Source organism: Danio rerio, chromosome 2, assembly GCF_049306965.1.
Source record: "Danio rerio strain Tuebingen ecotype United States chromosome 2, GRCz12tu, whole genome shotgun sequence".
Taxonomy (NCBI): Eukaryota; Metazoa; Chordata; class Actinopteri; order Cypriniformes; family Danionidae; genus Danio; species Danio rerio.
Window position 1 is genome coordinate 7,914,587 of NC_133177.1, and position 19,710 is coordinate 7,934,296.

The 19,710-nt window shown below is 38.0% G+C and overlaps 1 protein-coding gene and 1 long non-coding RNA gene across 3 annotated transcripts in view; one reads left to right on the forward strand and one right to left on the reverse strand.

Moving 5' to 3' along the window:
* Positions 1-374: 374 nt before the first annotated feature.
* The window catches only part of LOC100150834 (Y+L amino acid transporter 2), a 54,262-nt gene continuing 34,926 nt past the window's right edge, over positions 375-19,710 (forward strand). The window contains exons 1-2 of one of the 2 annotated variants that reach the window (XM_073923066.1): positions 375-756; positions 4,625-5,145. In XM_073923066.1, the coding sequence (XP_073779167.1) occupies positions 4,626-5,145 (520 nt within the window). In that variant the 5' untranslated portion in view covers positions 375-756; position 4,625. The remainder of the gene's footprint in view (positions 757-4,624; positions 5,146-19,710) is intronic. The other variant, XM_073923072.1, reaches the window with a different exon arrangement.
* LOC141377743 (uncharacterized) lies at positions 8,423-18,152 on the reverse strand. Its single transcript, XR_012390543.1, has 4 exons — positions 18,090-18,152; positions 17,662-17,729; positions 10,597-10,724; positions 8,423-9,632 (listed from the first exon to the last, which is right to left on the reverse strand). It is a non-coding gene; the product is annotated as an uncharacterized lncRNA (long non-coding RNA).

Below are 19,710 nucleotides of genomic sequence, written 5' to 3' on the forward strand. Positions count from 1 at the left end.
TGCGCCTGCTGCAGCCATGGAACAGCAGCAAAGTTCCTTGATTATTACGAAAAAAATGAGAGTATAGTACATCAGTTATTTTGACCTATTAAATAGAAACTTTTAATTTCCATCGGTCTTAGTACATGATGTAAAAACAGAGGAGTCAAGCTTTAAATAGGAAAATTATCAAAATTCAAATTTTTTTGTGAGCGAGATGCTAATTGTCTAATCCAATTTAATGATTTATGCTAAGCTAAGCTAAAGTGCTCCCGCCAGACCTGGAGATTGACTGAAAGGATTCAAAAAATGGCAAAACTAAACTGTTTAATTCTAGGGGACTTGTAAAAAGTCTATTTCCAAAATAAAGAGGTGTTCCTTCTAACCTGAATTCTAGAGCCAGAGCAGATCAGGTAACAAATACATGCTTTCCTGCGTCAGGGTATTACTGAGCTACTTTTACCATCAATAGTGGAGGGCAGGCATTCTGTCTCTCTCTCTCCCTCTCTCTTTCTCTCTATATCTCTGAGTACAGACCTCTTAAAATAGACAGGGCAACTCAAGAAGCCATTTCGCCCGTGGTGGAAAAACAGCTCTCTGCGGTCCAGGATTGCGACAGGGCTCATCCTGTTGACCCATTCCACCCTGACAGACTCGCTTTCTTCATTCTGACCACGATCACCATCACTCTGGAAATTAGCATCATTTATCTTGCGCCACCATTTCATTTGTTTGTTTGTTAGTTTTTTCACAGCATTGCTCCTCACATGATTAAAGGTAAAGTACTTTTATTTTGTGAGTTTTGCTTTTATTTTTGGTCCCACTTTATATTAAGTGTCCTTAACTACTATGTACTTACATCAAAAAATAAATACAATGTACTTACTGTGTTAATAATGTATTTGAGAACACTTGTGGTGCTTTGAGTTGGGATAGAGGTTGGGTTATGAACAGGTTTGGTGGTGTGGGTAGGTTTAAGGGTGGGTTAAGGTGTAAGGGATGGTCAACAGTGTATTTACAAATGTAATTACAAAAGTTAATTACAGATGTAATTACATACATGTATTTAATCAAGCATAAGTACACAGTAAATACATGTATTAAAACAATAAGTACATTGTATCAAACTATTAATTCCTGTGTAAGTACATATTAGTTAAGGCCACTTAATATAAAGTGGGACCTTATTTTTTGACACTATGCTAATGTTAAATGAACCCCATAACTATTAGCCTCACTTAATTTGATTTAAGGATATTTGCCAGGGTTAGTGAGGGCATTGCTTATCTTTGAAATTATAATTTGAAGTGATCGCTTGATTAATTTTTGGCTTGTTTTACCAAATGAATCAACAACGGAATTAAATTCAAACTGTTTATTTGTTTTATTTAAAAATTAGTCTTATAAACAATTTTCTAAAGCTAATATGTAAATACAGTATGATAAAATAAGGTTGTAATTGTAACATTGAAAAATACCCAAAGCATTTATTAATCTTCATGTTACTTTTAGCATTTATTAATACATTGTTCCTAATATTTATTGCAACTTGGCTAACATAGACTACTAATGAAGAATTATTATTAAGAGCTGATGTTGTTTATTACTAAAAGTTAAGTTTCTTTGTTGCATCTGTGGTTGATATAACATTAAAAACTCCTTTTATATAACATTTATTATAGGAGATGGTATTTTAATTATTAATAATTCCTTTAAATAAATAAAAAAACATCCTTTGTAAAGTTGTGTCTGAAACGTTTTGTTCCAATGGCACTTTGAAAACCCATTTGGATCTATAGTTTATTATAATATTAACAACTGTACCTTACTGTGAAGTCTCACTAGATATAATTATAAATTTTTTATTATTAATTTTATTATTTATTTATTTTTATTTTTTGTATGATGTACCATTTCCTTGTAATCACAAATTTGTTACATCTATATAAACTGAACATTTATATAGACCGAACTCTTGCCATTTTTTAAAGCTTGCTTGTTACAGAAATGTGAATGAAAGTAATGTTGAGCTCAGCTAATTGTTTATACTCTGTTATCTGAGATGTTAATGCTGCATTCACAATAGTCAAAGTCTTGTTAAACAAGTTTTACCAGGGATTACTGCTCTTTTAATTATATTTAGCCTAAATTCCTTTTATTCCAGCCAAACTAAAAGAAATAAGTAGAAAGAAAAATGTAAAAGGAAATACCTGTTAGCATGTCCGTCCTTGCTCTGTTAAACATCAATTGGGGAATATTTGAAAAATAATAAAAAGATTCTCAAGATGGCCAATAATTTTGTCTTCAACTGTATAAACGGGTATTGGTTAAATTGGGTTATACAAATTGGGAGAGGCAACGCGATGGTGCAGGTTATGCTGTCCTCTCACAGCAAGAAGGTCGCTGGTTCGAGCCTTGGCTGGGTCAGTTGGCGTTTCTGTGTGGAGTTTCCATGTTCTCCCCGCATTCACGTGGGTTTTTCTCCGGTTCTCCCCACAGTCCAAACTCATGTGGTGAATTGGGTAGGCTAAATTGTCCATATAAGTGTAAACGAGTGATTATGGATCAGGGGTCACCAACCCTGTTCCTGGAGGGCTACCTTCCTGCAGAATTCAGTCCCAACCTTGATCAAACACACCTGAACCAATTAATAGTACCTAAAGCAGCACTTGATAATTACAAACACGTGTGTTTGGTCAGGGTTGCAACTAAAAATCTGCAGGAAGGTAGCTCTCCAGGAACAGGGTTGGTGACTCCTGGTATGGATGTTTCCTAGAGATGGGTTGCAGCTGGAAGGGCATCCTTTGCATAAAACATATGCTGGATGAGTTGGCAGTTCATTCCGCCCCACAATATACTTTCTGAGGTTCATATACTCACCCAAACATTGGATCCTATTGAATTTAAAAAAAATAACCCAGGAGTTTGGTTAGTCCACATTACACCCTTACAGTCTATGATTACACCCAGAATTGGGTTGAATTAACCCACCATTATTTAGTGTGATTTTGTCTTTAACTGTACTCTACAAATTAAAGGTATCCCTTTAATGTAAGTACAGTTCACCCAAGAAATAAAATTTCCTCTCCTTCAAGTGGTTCCAAACTTAATGAGTTTCTTTTTTGCTGTTGAACACAAAGACAACATTTTTAAAAAATATTAGAAACCTGTAACAATGGGGTATATGCACAGACTTTTCATTTCAGACAGCTAGCCTTAGCTCAGCTGTCTATCATAAAATCGCCACGTTTGAGTTCTGATTTCTATAAAAATCAGTGATCTTCAGTACCGGATGGATATATAATTTAAAGTGGGTCTCTGACCGGACAAGAAGCGCTGCATTAAATCCCATTTTCCCCCACCATGTGTTTAAAACATGACAGTTTATCTTACCCCAGTGGGCGACTTGGTGGCAAAGTAGGTAGTGCTGTCGCCTCACAGCAAGAAGGTCGCTGGTTCCAGCCTCGGCTGGGTCAGTTGGCATTCCTGTGTGGAGTTTGCATGTTCTCCCAGTGTTTGCGTGGGTTTCCTCCGAGTGCTCCAATTTCCCCCACTAGTCCAAAGAAATGCGGTACAGGTGAACTGGGTGAACTAAAATTGTCCGTAGTGTATGTATGTGAATAAGAGTGTGTGAGGGTTTCCCAGTGATGGGTTGCAGCTGGAAGGGCATGCGCTGTGTAAAACATTTGCTGGATATGTTGGCAGTTCATTCTGCTGTGGTGACCCAGATTAATAAAGGGACTAAGCTAAAAACAATGAATGAATAAACGGATTGTACCCTAGTATTTTCAATGGAGTTTCTGTGCTCGCTTGCTGATCCTGAAAACGCTAAGTTAGCAGGTTAAAATGTCTTTCTTCATTACAATTGAACATCTAATGCTTAAGTCTATTATACTGAATTTATTGCAATTACATTACAACATCGATGCTGTAAAAATTACCTTATGAAGTTAAAAGAAGTCACATTAGGCGCTCACCTGAGGTTTATCATCGGCTAAAAAACACTAACATTAGCTGTGCATAGACACACCATTGACTGTCATCGTCGGAAAAACAAATATAGAAGTCAATGTTGATGGTTTTCATATTTTTTTTTTAAATAATTTCTTTTGTGGCGGCGCAGTGGCACAGAGGGTAGTACGTTCGCCTCACAGCAAGAAAGTCGCTGGGTCGCTGGTTCGATCCTCGGCTCAGTTGGCATTTCTGTGTGGAGTTTGCATGTTTTCCCTGTGTTAGCGTGGGTTTCCTCCGGGTACTCCCGTTTCCCCCACTGTCCAAAGACATGCGGTACAGGTGAATTGGGTAGGCTAAATTGTCCGTAGTGTATGAGTGTGTGTGTGGATGTTTCCCAGAGATGGGTTGCGGCTGGAAGGGCATCCGCTGCGTAAAAACTTGCTGGATAAGTTGGCGGTTCATTCCGCCGTGGTGACCCCAGATTAATAAAGGGACTAAGCTGACAAGAAAATGAATGAATTAACTTCTTTTGTGTTTTACAGCAGAAAAACTAGTGCCAAAAGAAGGGTTGAGTTAATTACCCCCCCACCCCCCCATTTTGTGTTCTCCATCCACATCAAAGCTGAATAACCCACAATTGTCATAAGAATTAACAAGCTGTACCGGCTTTCTCCCCTTTGTTTTTCCTCAGCATGAAAAAACTGATGTCTTTAGGCCAGAAACTGTGTCCGGGGTCAGAGGAAGACCTGGACCTGAAGAAACCGTCTGGAGCCTGCAATGGCGCAGAGCCGCAGGAGGAGATGATGGTCATGCGGAGGGAGATCTCGCTCACCAACGGCATCTGCTTGATCGTGGGCAACATGATTGGCTCGGGCATTTTCGTGTCGCCCAAGGGGGTGCTGATATACAGCGCTTCATACGGCCTGTCCCTGGTCATCTGGGCTCTCGGCGGCATATTCTCCGTGTTTGGCGCGCTTTGTTACGCAGAACTTGGAACCACCATTCCTAAATCTGGCGCGAGTTACGTGTACATCCTGGAGGCCTTCGGGGGTTTCCTCGCCTTCATCCGCCTGTGGACATCCATCCTGCTGGTGGAGCCGGCCAGTCAGGCGGTCATCTCGCTCACATTCGCCAACTACCTGGTGGAGGCTCTCTATCCCACCTGTCAGCCTCCGTACGACGCTGTGAGGCTGATAGCGGCCGCCTGTCTCTGTGAGTCCACAGTGTGTCAGTTATTGATTTCTAAAACGTAATTTCCTTTCAAATGAGTTATTACGAAAATAATACAAGGCTTCTTAACAGGCCCAGATTGAGAACTCAGGGCCCCCTGGGCACATTATCTTGTAAGGCCCCCTTCCTGGCCGCATCCCTATAGTTGAATTAAAAAATAAGAATAACAAAATAATTTTTTAATAAAAAGAATCTATAATTTGTTGGCCACATATTTAAATAAATGACATATAGTACATATATATTTATGGTCTACAAAGATTTAACTTATTTTTCAATGCATTAAATACAAATACTAATATAGTGAAAATAATTTATTAATTTATTATAAAATTAGTATATATATATATATATATATATATATATATATATATATATATATATATATATATATATATATATATATATATATATATCAGGTTGAAGTCAGAATTATTAGCCCCCTTCGATTTTTTCTTCTTCTTTTTTAAATATTTTCTAAATGATGTTTAACAGAGCAAGGACATTTTCACACTATGTCTGATAATATTTTTTCTTCTGGAGAAAGTCTTATCTGTTTTATTTTGGCTAGAATAAAAGCAGTTTTGAATTTTTTATGAACCATTTTAGGTACAAAATTATTAGCCCCTTTAAGCTATATATTTTCGATAGTCTACAGAACAAACCATCGTTATACAATAACTTGCCTAATTACCCTAACCTGCCTAAATTAACCTAGTTAAGCCTTTAAATGTCACTTTAAGCTGTATAGAAGTGTCTTGAAAAATATCTAGTAAAATATTATTTACAGACATCATGGTAAAGATAAAATAAATCGGTTATTAGAAATGATTTATTAAAATTATTATGTTTAGAAATGTGTTGAAAAAATCTTCTGTCGGTTAAACAGAAATTGAGGAAAAAATAAATAGGGGGCTAATATATCTGACTTCAACTGTATATATTTATTTTTGTATTATTTTTATTAAACATTGCTGTGATGTAATATAATTTGCAAAAAAATAAAAATAGCTGGCATTATTATGCATATCCAAATACACACAGACATACATATTTGAGCAAATGTTTATTTATAGATATATGCAATGTGTATACGATACAAATTCTTTATCAATTTAAATATCTAAGTAACTCTTTAACACAAAAGAAGATATTTTTAAGAATGTTAGAAACCAGTAACCATTGACTTCTAATATAAAAAAATATTAAATATTAAAATATAAAAAAAAATATGGAAGTCAATGGTCACAGTTTTCAAAAGAAACTAAAACAGGTATTATAAGGTGATAAAATCATGACAGAATTTTCAGTTTAGGTAAACCATTCGCTTCATAACTTTTGAAAATAACCACCTCTGAAATAACTTTCCTTTTTGTTTGATTTAACTGTATTTTTCTAGCTCCATGTTGTAAGACTTTGTGTCCAAATAGCTTTATATGTGTGACCTGTATAGAAATGGCAGAAATCCCTTTATGGTATATTTTTCTTTAGCTATGAAATAGTTTTTTTTTTGTTTTGTTTTTTTACATACAATATATTACAGAAATCATTTCATTTATATATATCAAGCATTTAATTTTCTTCATATATCATATTAATTCTAACAGATAAACTTAACTTTTATGATGATATTCTGTTAAACACAGAAGACCATATTAGGTTTTTAATATTAAGATTTCCCTGTTTTCTTTGTAATAAAATATTTAATGTTTTCTTCCAGCATTATCCAGAATATAATTTTTTAGTTTCTACAGAAAAACAAAAAAAAAAATCATCATATACATTTGGACAGGCATTTTTCTCATATTTATTGTATCTTAATAACACTTTCATGAACAATACATACACAGCATATTTTCCTGCCAGTCAACATGAAACAGCGTTCATAACCCACTGCACCTCCATAATCTTATGTGGTAAAACAAATTAGATTGTGGATACTAGGCAGAAATAATCAGTTCTACACTATGTATTATGCACTATAAACAGTCTAGTTCAGGGGTTCTCAACTAGTTGGGCCATGGGACCCACATTTTTACATGGTCATCAAGCCGCGACCCAAATTTTTATGAACTATAATACAATTTTAGGAATTATAATTAATTTGTATTTATTTGTTAACATAAACAAGTAGTGACAGATACATCATATGAAATTCACCAAGACTTACAAATAAACAATATTTTATTGCTGTCTTTTAACAAAATGGATCAAATTATAGAAATATTACAAAGTAAAAACGGCAAATACTGTTAATAATAAACTGTTAATAAAACGCATTTTCTGGTTTCTAAATGTTGTTTTAATTTAGAAGGTTTAATGCTCTCCCAGCCGGCATTTCAACGGTGATTCAACGTTGAATCAACGTCAGGTCTATGGTTGGATCAACGTTGAATTACCTTTCGATTTTGCAAATTGGATCAACGTTTATATAGTGACGTTGTTTCACCGTCGGACCATCACCGGTGATTCACCGTTGAAATCCCAACGTTGTTTCACCCTTACCTTCTTCATGGGTGAATTGTGGTCGTTTTGTAGACGTTGAATGAAGGTTGAATTACCTTTCGATTTTGCAAATTGGATCAACGTTGATACCGTGACGTTGTTTCACCGTCATACATTTCAACGTAAGTTAAATAGAAATTACATACAACGCAAAGTCCATAAATATAGCAAACAAATTTTTACTAATAAAAAATACACGACACAAATACACAACTTAGTCTGTGTATCAATTTATTTAATACACACCTCATTATTTCAATTATTCTAAATATACAGCAACATTTACAGCATACAGTTCATTAAAACCATGCAGGTTACTATACATGCTGTACACTCAAATACAGAAAAAAGGCATACAATTAAATAGTCACTTTTTAATTAGGTTTCATGAATTAAACTTGTTCAACATTTATTAATCATTTAATTAATTGAAATATGTCCCGATGCTATTAAAATCAAAATGTATGCTTGTTAACATTAATGCACTGAGCTGACATGAACTGTACTTTCTTTATATGAAAGATGCTTCATTGCTCTTTGTTCATGTTAGTAAATACATTAACACTTACTAATACAACCTTATTGTAAAGTGTTACCGTCTTCAGAAAGACAGATACTAACTAAATTAAACTAAGTAACTAAACTACGCTTCAATTCTGTTTACAAAGTTTACAAAATACCCATTTTTAAAGTGGCTGCAGTAAAAAAATAAAATAAAAAACATCACTCACAACTAAGAATCACAAGTGAAATACATTACATCTGTTTGAGGTTTTATAGGTTGAGAGAAACACTTGAGGTAAAAGATGGCACTGGGGACAAAGAATCAAGTGTAAAACACTAAAACATCTATATCAGTCTAGCACTTAAATACATATTTATTTCTCAAACACCAGGTGAGTTTCCTACAAAATCAATAATGAGGTTTGCTATTCCAATTCATTGTGAATGAATGGCTTCACTTTCACAATAGTGAAAACTCATGCTATAATCTAAACCTGACATTACTCCTTCACTTTGCAGGTCTGCATGCTAAATATTTAGTAGTTTTTTTTTTTTTTTTGTATAAAGTACATCGATTGTGTTTAGCATTACTGCAGCAAAACTGAGCACCTGTGACAGTGGAACATGTAGACAAATATTTCAGTAAATCATCAAGAAAATGTGTAGAATATATGGTTTGATTCTCTCTCACAAACACAACAGTAAAAGCAATTTGTTATTCCATTATTATTATTAGTATCATAAAAATTGCATGTTCACATGGGTCTTATAATAATGGCTCACATTTGTGAATGTAGGACCACTATTTCACTATTACATGTCACATTTAGTGTTCATATAGGTTCTGTTATTAATTACTTGTGTCATCCCAGAGACCTGTTAATCTTCAGAACACAAACTAAAATATTTTAGATTAAATGCTCCTCATCCTCTACAGACAGCAATAGTCCCAAGATGGTCAATGTCAAGATAAGGCACAAAACACATTGTCAAAACGTTCCATGTGACTTCAGTGATTTCAACTGTGAACATACCAAGCTCCAACATCACTTTAGTGAGGCAAAACAAAACAGTAAATACAAATATGTTTGCATATATCTCTCCCGCATCAGATCAGCGTGTGTGTTTACTACGAGCAGTAAGCACACACCATCACCTGTTGTGGCAAAGGCAAACAAGTTATTTTTACAGTACTTACTGTGATTTAACCTTTATGACAAATGTACTGGACCTGTTACACATATCACTATCTTTTATGAACACAAATTTCACTGTAACGGATGCTATTGTTTTGCTCCAGTTATACCTTTAGTGAACACCGTAATAGTCAGACATCCATACAAAAGCAGAGAGTTTGGTCTTGTGTAGCAGAACTGCAATAGATGTCTGTCTGTCTAGGCTGACACTGGTTTAGGCCATCAGTATGTCCTTGATGCCCTCAAATGGAGCTTCCAGAAAACCTGCAATAAATGAAATACGAGGTTACAACTAAGTTGGTATCAGCTATTATACAAAGTGAAATTCAAATATTTATTTTTTTATTGAATCCAAATTTGTCCAATAATATCGCCACACTCAATAATTTTGACTCATCCATCTGAATATTCCTAACTAAGAGAAGTGAAGAATTAGGTGTGATGACGTCAGGAAGCCCTTCGCCACTACTGGTGCCAGCATTTCCAGAATTCAAATTTCAGATTCTCGAAAAAATTGCTTTTTTTTTTTTTTTTTAACCAAGGCTGCAGTAAAGAATCATGAAACATTCAACACATTTAATAATTATAAGTTGTTGTAAACCATTACATGTACTGTAAAAGCTGTTTAAAGCTTTTTAGACATGGTTGAGAAAAACTCTAGGAGTAGCACTTCTGCAAAAGTCTGCATGTAGGACAGAGAATTAAAGGGATAGTTCAAAATTTGTATTCTGTCGTCATGTACTGACCACATTGAACACAAAAGAAGATATTTTGAAGAAAGCTGCAAATCTATTTAACCATTGACTTCTATAGTATTTTTTTCTACTATGGAGGTCAATGTTTACAGGTTTTTAGTTTTTTTTTTTTTCAGAATAGCCTCTTTTGTGTTCAACAAAATAAACTCATAATGGTTTTAAACCATTTGGGGAGTAAAATGTGAGTAAATTTTCATTCTTGGGTGAACTATCCCTTTCAGTTGGAAAACACCAGAATTCTTAAGTAGACCCTTTTCGCAAGACAGATGATGCATTTCATTTGTCATCTTAATCCTCAAGTTTTTAATATTTAGATTTATTTAAATAGCATGTTTATTTATTTGTTTCAATGACATTTAATAAAAACAACTTCTCAATGACATCACATGTACTGGACCTGCTACACATGTATCACTATTTTTTTGAATACAAATTTCACTGTAACAGGTGCTGTTGTTTTGCTCCAGTAATACCTTTAGAGAACACAGTAGTAGTCAAGACATCCATACAAAAGCCTTGGCATGGAGTAGCAGAACTGCAGTCTGTCCAGGCTGACACAGGTTTAGGCTATCTGCGTGTTCTTGATGCCCCTCAACTGGACCTTCCAGAAAACTCAGAAAGTTAAAACCCATTACACCTCTTATCTGCTACTATACAGAGTGTAATTTAAGCATTAATTTCTCACTAAATACATATTTCAAGAGTTCACACTTAGCTGATGATTTACAAAGCTTATTTGGCATGCTGTCCCGGGAGAGAGCCCCGAGCTCAAGGGCTCCTCGAGCCCGGGGCTTCCTCCCGTTGGCAGAGCAAGAAGGGAGCCTGAGCTCGGTGGATCTCAGAACTCCCCTGCCGCTGTAGCTAAGGGAACGTAAGGAATTAGACCAGCTTGATTGTTAAGTATGTTGAATGTCTTTGGATGGTGGGAGGAAACCGGAGAGCCCGGGGAAAACCCACGCGGACACGGGAAGGACATACAAACTCCCCACAGAAACACTCACCGGTCCTATCGAACTAGGACCGGCAGTATTCTTGCTGTGTGGTTCACAGTGCTAACCACTGGACCGCCGTGCCGCCCAATTACAGGTAAAGGAGGAGAATAGGGGAGGAGGGGGGTTTCTTCCAAACGAAGATAAAGTGAACTGGAAACTTAGACTATTTATGGTGCCTTAGGGCTCATATGATTGGAAGATTAGTGATTAGCAAATGCGAGACTGGACGTGATAAATCATAAGCACGTGATCCTCTCGAAATTAGTTTATGAATAAACTTCACTTCAAGAGTTCACACTTAGCTGATGATTTACAAAGCTTATTTGGCATGCTGTCCCGGGAGAGAGCCCCGAGCTCAAGGGCTCCTCGAGCCCGGGGCTTCCTCCCGTTGGCAGAGCAAGAAGGGAGCCTGAGCTCGGTGGATCTCAGAACTCCCCAAAATGCAGAATTAATCGCTCGGGACAGCAGCCGCGTATTCGAAGAAAAAACCCCCCAAAAGGCAGGAAATTTAGAGCTATATCCGGCTGCTGGATATAATAGAAGAAAAGAGATTAAATGCATGGGCATTAATTAGATAGGATTAATAAGGGTGAAAAGAGGATTCTAATAACTCTTGCTGGAGTTAGAGTTTGAAGGAACCCCTGCGGGGGTCATGGTTTTCGGGGTTAAGAAGAAGGGGAGAATAGGTGGTTTGAAGCAGTGAAAGAGAACTTTGAGTGAATCTTGTGGGAGTTGGAGCTCTAAGTGACCCCTGCGGGGGCCAGAGTAGAGTGAAGGTATGGAGCAGAGAGTGGAGGAGAGTAGCTCTTACGAAAGATGGAGCTTTGTGAGAGTTTGAGTTTAGAGCAGCCTCTGCGGAGGTTAGAGCTTGAGGGTAGGGTGTAGATAGGAGTGACCTCTGCGGAGGTTAGAGCTTGAGGGTAGGGAGTAGATAGGAGCGACCTCTGCGGAGGTTTGAGCTTGAAGGTAGGGTGTAGATAGGAGCGACCTCTGCGGAGGTTTTGAGCTTGAAGGTAGGGTGTAGATAGGAGCGACCTCTGCGGAGGTTTGAGCTTGAAGGTAGGGTGTAGATAGGAGTGACCTCTGCGGAGGTTTGAGCTTGAGGATAGGGTGTAGATAGGAGTGACCTCTGCGGAGGTTAGAGCTTGAGGGTAGGGAGTAGATAGGAGCGACCTCTGCGGAGGTTTGAGCTTGAAAGTAGGGTGTAGATAGGAGTGACCTCTGCGGAGGTTTGAGCTTGAGGATAGGGTGTAGATAGGAGTGACCTCTGCGGAGGTTAGAGCTTGAGGGTAGAGAGTAGATAGGAGCGACCTCTGCGGAGGTTTGAGCTTGAAGGTAGGGTGTAGATAGGAGTGACCTCTGCGGAGGTTTGAGCTTGAGGGTAGGGTGTAGATAGGAGCAACCTCTGCGGAGGTTTGAGCTTGAAGGTAGGGTGTAGATAGGAGTGACCTCTGCGGAGGTTTGAGCTTGAGGGTAGGGTGTAGATAGGAGTGACCTCTGCGGAGGTTTGAGCTTGAGGGTAGAGTGTAGATAGGAGTGACCTCTGCGGAGGTTTGAGCTTGAGGGTAGAGTGTAGCTAGGAGCGACCTCTGCGGAGGTTTGAGCTTGAAGGTAGGGTGTAGATAGGAGTGACCTCTGCGGAGGTTTGAGCTTGAGGGTAGGGTGTAGATAGGAGTGACCTCTGCGGAGGTTTGAGCTTGAGGGTAGAGTGTAGCTGGGAGGAGCAATGAGTGGAAGAGAGTAACTCTTGTGAGAGTTGGAGCTTGAAGCGACCTCTGTGGAGGTCAGAGCTTGGGGGTAGAGTGTAGATAGGGGGAGATAGGTAGCAGTGAGTGGAAGAGAGTAACTCTTGTGAGAGTTGGAGCTCTGAGCGACCTTTGTGGAGGTCAGAGCTTGAGGGTAGATTGCGGATAGGAGGAGATAGATATCAGTGAGTGGGAAAGAGGATTTGGATAACTCTTGCGAGAGATTGGGGCTCGGAGCGACCCCTGTGGGGGTCAGAGCTAGAGGGTGAGTCATAAGGAGAAGAGAGGTAGTTGAAGTAGAGTGAAGAAGTTTTAGCTTGAGCGGACCCCTGCGGGGTTTGGAGCTTGGAGAAAGAGTCTAGGCGGAAAAAGAATAGGTAACATCGTGAAGAAGCAAGGACTGTGGCCGCTATGGCCGAATCCTGCAAGAGTTGGAGCTCAAGGGGGCCCCTTCGGGTGTCTGAAGAGTCTAGACAGTAGAAACAAGATCATTAGAGGTAGAGTGTAAAATAGATTAGTTGGGAGTGGAGTGTAGAGAAGAAAGGAACGAGAGGCTGAAAAGTAGGGTTATAAGGATAAAAGATTTGGAAAAGTTGGAAGAAGGGAACAAGCACAAATATAATACATATGTACAAACGCAGTAAATGCGCAAAGAACATGTGGATACAAACGTCTGCATCTGTAAATAGCTATTGGTGATTGCAGAAGATGCTAACTGCAATGGCCCTTGAGGGAGTCCTTGGCAAACATGTAAGGGTGCCATGGGTGGACAATTGGGCTTCTGCGGGGTTTGGTTTGGATGACTCTTGCGAGAGTCGAGGCTCTGTTAGACACCTTTTTGAGTTGGAGCCGTGTGAGGAGGTGCTTGGGGGTTGGTTAAAGCCTGTTGGGCTTTCTTGAGGTGGTATTTACTGAGACGTATATAAGATTTGAAAACTTCAGAAGACCAGCGACCAAGGGTCTGGATCTGATGGTGTGAGAGCCCGTTGTAGTGGCTGCGCCAATCCTGAATGAGTGGCTGGAAAAGGGCTCTGGGAAAAAAACCTGATAGGCGAAAGATTTCTTTAAGGTGTTTTTGAAACCAGAATCGAGATACTGGACGGTTAGCGTCATCAGTAAAAAGCGGGGCCAGTGGGTTAGCCTCTTGAGATTTTCTAGGCTAAGAGGGTTTGGAATGGGCGTGTAGGTGAAGGAATATTGAAAATGAGGATAGAGTGTCCTCTCTGGAATTAATCTGTTTTGCTTTGTTTGATAAGGAAAGAGATAGTTTCCCTGTCTTGCAAAGCTAGATCTGAGATGGTGGGGTGGAGTAGAGGGTTAAATTTGGATGTAACTGTTAATTCAGAACATTTAAGAAACCCCCCAAAAAATGCTAGATTGAACATAGCATCTAAGGTGCGGGCTGTATGGGAGGAAATGTAACCTTTACAGAGGGTGTAGATGCATGAGGTAAGGATTTTGAGTGTAATGGGTTGTCTAGCATGGTATGGAATTGTTTGAACGAATTCCATGCTGTGAGGTAGGCATTGAGGGTTCTGGGAGCTATTGCTTGTAGGATAAGAGATAGAGAAGTTTGATGAAGATTATGAAGTGGGTGGTTTATGGAAATATCGTTACTGAATAAGGAGGGACCGGCGTTGGGTGAGGGTCTGCTTCCGGGGCTAGTTGCCAGAATATCTGCAAAGAGAAATGAGAGAGAGAGAGTCAGCGATTTGGTTTTTGCAACCAGGTACATGTTCAGCAATCATGATAAATTGTTTTTTAGCAGATATCCAGATAAGGTGTCTTAAAAATGGCATAAGCGATTGGGAGTGGGAGCGTCCTTTGTTAATGCAATGCACTGTAGCTTCGTTATCGCAGTGAAAGAGAATGCTAGATGTAGACCATTCATCCCCCCACAGGATGGCTGCTGCGATGATAGGGTAGAATTGGAAGAGGGCTGAAAAACATTGGTCTTTGGAATGGAATTACAATTGGGTTGGCCATGTTGAGACAAACCAGTGTCCTTTATATTAGCCACTGTAACCTATTGGAGGGGCAGCGTCTGTGTATGTGTTGATGTCAATAGGGGATGCAATCAAGTCGCTGTAGAAAAAGGAACAGCCGTTCCATTGCTTAAGGAAAGAGATCCATAAGCAAAGTTCATCGCGACTGGGTTTGGAGAGAAAAATTGTTTCTTCTAAACCATGAACTGTGGTGGATAATTGATGGAGGTGGGAAATGAAAGGAATAATGCGCATAGCGAAATTTAGATGGCCGAGAATTGGTAGGAGTTCTCGTTGTGTGCACATCTGTTTTTCAAGGAAAATTTGGGATAGAGAAATTATTCGATTGATTTTCTCTTTAGGAAGGGATGCTTGGAATTTATGCGAGTCTAGATTAATACCCAGAAATTCGATTGAAGTACTGGGTCCTTCCGAGATCAGCGAAAACCTGCTGGGTGATCGCTAGGTGTTTGGCTGGAGGAGATGACGGGGGGGAAATAAGAAAATCGTCTAGAAGGTGAATGAGGTATGGTATTTCGTAAATATTAGACAGAATCCAGCATAAAGCTTCTGACATTATGTCAAATATTTTTTTTTTTTTTTTTTTTTTTTTTTTTTTTTTTTTTTTTTTTTTTTTGGGCTGCTTTTGCATCCGAAAAATAGAATTGATTTCGCCAATAAATGCCAAAAGGTGCCAGAAGTCTGGGTGGATTGGCATGATTTTAAAGGTAGGGGAAATGTCTTCTTTGGCTAGCCAGGTGTTACGACTGGCTATCTTTATGAGAGAGATCTCTTGATCAATGTCGTAGTAGTTAAGTAAATATTCGTCCAATGGAATGGTGCTGTTAATGCTAGGAAAGGAGCAATTGTGTTGGGACGAAAGGTCGACTACAAGGCGTTTTTGCCAGAACATTTTTTGAGTAGCGACACCAATGGGGCTAATGCGCAAGATATTAAAAGGAGGAGCCTTGGAGTTCCAATCATGAAGTTGTTGTCGATTTCTTTTTAATAAGATAATCGACGGTTTCAGGTTCAGAGGTTGCAGACTGCAGGTTAGGACAGATTGGATAAAGTGAAAAATGGAATGTATCCTTTGTGAAGAGGATGTGGAGTGTAATAGGTTGGATGAGGGTCAGCTTCTGGAGCCAGCAGTCATGATCTCTAAAATAGAAAAAACAAAGAGAATCAGAAATTAAATCTTTGCAAAATAATACAAGTATGGCAGACATGAAAATTGTTTTAGTTTATATCCATGCGAGGCATCTTAATAAGGGCATGGGCGGCTGTAAATGGAAGCGCTTTTGATAATGCATGGTCCGATGACTTCATTGATACGATGTGCAAGGATGGTAGGGGTGGGTGTTCGTCTCCTAACGGGATGACAGATGAATGGAGAGCTGAGGACATGGGATATGGCTAGTCTGGTGGTCCTGGAAAACTGGTACCCCTTGAAGACTGAGCATGTGAAGTGATAGTGAAGTTTAAATTTGTATTTATAACAGTCAAGTGGGAAGTTTGTTTCTTTGCCGTTTTCACATCCGACTGACTTGCTTTATAATCTTATATGACGCTTGTAAATCAACACATGAGTCGCTGGCGTATTACAATTGGACTTCTGTGCTTGATGGCATAATGTTTTTCAATAGCTTGTTAATATTTACTGGTTGGGTAATTTTTTTTTTTTTTTTTTTTTTTTTTTTTTTCAGAAGTTAAATGTCAAATGGAATTTTTTTTTTTTTTTTATTTATTTTTTTTTTTTTTTTAACTAAATTTACAAGCGTGTCTGGCCTATTCATTCATAAGGTCTTTGCAGCAGAGTCAAGAGAGAGGGCGGGACCATCTCCAGTCTTTTAGCTCATTGGATGGAGACGCTTATCTTTACAGCTATTGGCTTAAGGAGTTTCAGTCAGGCCATGCAAAAGGTGCAAAAAGCCTGGCGGCCATTTTGTTGATCAAATTCAACATTGTTTGTGGCTGGAGCTGCTGCTCTGCTGAACACATTCCAGCAAACAATCTGTTAAACGATGGATAGCATGTGTACTGCTAGGAGAAGGTGAGGGTTCCGTTTTATTGCAATAGCTTTGGAGTTTGGCTTATATCTTGCTGGGAAATAAGGTTGAAGACACAGCAGATGCGTTGTGGAGGCTCTTTGAAGTGGAAGGTTGTTGTTTAAGCTGTTGATGAAATTGTTGGAGTTGTAGTTGTTTGAAATGGTAGCAATAGTAGTTGTTGTTGTTGTTGTTGCTGTAGCTTGTATATTGTAGCTTGTAGATTGAAGCTTTTAGATTGTATATTGTAGATTGTAGGTTGAAGCTTTTGTAGCTTGTAGCACTTGTAGCTTTTGTAGTTGATGAGCAGAGCAGAGCGTTCTTCCAAATGAAGATCCTGAAGATTGTAGCTTGTTGCTGCTTTAGTTGTCCATGCTGGTTTAGAGTTGGTTCTTCAACGGAGCTAGCTACGGTGAAGCTGCTTCTTCCAAACGAAGATAAAGTGAACTGGAAACTTAGACTATTTATGGTGCCTTAGGGCTCATATGATTGGAAGATTAGTGATTAGCAAATGCGAGACTGGACGTGATAAATCATAAGCACGTGATCCTCTCGAAATTAGTTTATGAATAAACTTCACTTGTTCCCCAATACTGTCACATAGTATAACATCACAACATGATTTCACAATAATAATATCAATATAACAATATAATATCACAACATAGCCTAACAATCAATAAACAAACAGATTAGAAAGAGAATATCACCAACCAAAGCACCAAGAAGATTTAACAGATAGCTTAGTTAAAGGTAAAGTAAACTTACATGGACAAAGCCTTTTCCATTCAATGCTGTGCAAGTTAGTGCGTCTCTGGAGTAAGTTAGTTACATGTCTAAAAGCAAAAACAACAACAACAGTGAAACGACAGCAGTTCACTTTGTAATAATAACACTAATAATACAGCGTATAAAATGGATATTGTTTTATAACGTTGCTCAGTAACTTTAAACTGAGTTTAGAGTTTATCGCTTTGAATTTGCCATAAAAACGCTCATTTAGACTAACGTTAAACATGTGACATTACCTCGAGGTTAGCTGCGTCACCGGAGCGCAAACAAGACTAAAAACAAACTGGAAAGTTTTAAATGCTTCAAAATTCGAAACACCACACCAAGTCACATTTAAGATACACTGTGTGTAAAACAAAATCGGGGGGTAAATAAAACATTAAAGCATCTAAAAACACGCTTACCTCTGAATTCTGCTGCACTGCAGGTCAGGTGTTCGTAATTAAGTGAAGTGAAGCGCTGCGCGTGGCCGCGTGCGCCGAGTCCTCCGATACCATGGTAACCAAACATGTTGAATATTGGGTGAAGCAATGACGTTAATTCAACATACAGACCATGATAAAAAAATGTCAACGTTGATTTGTACAAGTATTTCTGTAACTTTTTTCAACCATTTATCATTCAACATTGTTTCAACATTAAAGCAACAACTGACGTATTTTCAACCACATTTCAACGTTGAAGCCTTGTCATATGCAGGCTGTTTTTCAACCGTTCAACATTAAACGTTCTATCAACATTATTTCAACGTTCAAAACACATCTGACCTTATTTCAACGTTGAAGGTCGGTCGTGTGCCGGCTGGGCTCTTATGAGTGCACCTCACATATAAAACTGAGGCTTTAAGTCTTTTTTGTCGTCAATACTTATTTGTCGTACTTGCACTTCGACAAATTTGTTGGAATAATTAAATTAAATTTCACATGTCAAACGGTAGGGTTGTCGCGCATGCATTTTAAAATAAAAGTCCGGTATAAGCAAAATAATTAAAAATTTTTACTTTCGTTGTTTTTTTTTTGACCACACACTCAAAAATGTTACATTTTCACCCACTAAAAATGTTACGTGGGTTTTGACCCACAAGTTGAGAAACACTGGTCTAGTTTATGACATTTATATAACTTGACAACATGATTAGTCAGTCTAAGGCTGAGCAATACTGCAAAAATAATTATCACGCTATCGTGTTTCATATCATAATTACTAAATATTTTTTAACAACACATTTAGGAATATTAGGATTAATATTAGGATTACCAACATTACCAAGGCAAATAGTTTTAATAGTCAAAAACAAAAATATGTAAACAAAATAGCTGATCTCTTTATAGTAACATAAACATAAGTGTTAAAGAGACTCCTAAACTTGATGAATGAAATTTTACAAAGTGTGTGCAATGGTAAAGCGTTAATGCAGAAATGCCAAACGCTTTTGCCTGTTTTTTGTAAGGGGAGGAGCTAATGTTTGGCCTGCCCTGTCTTTATGTTTCAGTTGAGATTACACTGAATAAAAAAAATGAGAGGACCTTTAATATTAGTAATGTTTTTAAATAAGTACATCATCTTAAAGTCCATTCTTCTGTTTTGGTGTAAGTAGCATCAACAAGAAAAGAAAAGTTGTTTCAAAAGCGAGTCTAACCATTTTGAATTGATTTAAGAACACATACATTGTGAAAATGTTGTCTGAATATGAGCACCGATGAATCATGCGCATTAAGACTAGGTTCAAGCGCTAATTTCTGTTTTGTGGGTCTAGTTGGCATACACTTCCTTAAAGCATGAAGTTTCCCAAGAGATTTTCACATGACCCCTGATGAAGTTTTGTTTTCATTCAGTTTGGACATGACAGTTACTTTCAAGATTAAGCAAGAGGGACTGTATACTGCATATGTGCTAAAGGGAAAACAAGATTCATTCTCCCTTTATTTACCTTAAACCTGTTTCATTCCTGTTTCTTTGTGAGTTTATTTTTCTGTTAAATACAAAGGAAGATCTACCGAAATGTGTCAGAAAAATTGAAGGTCA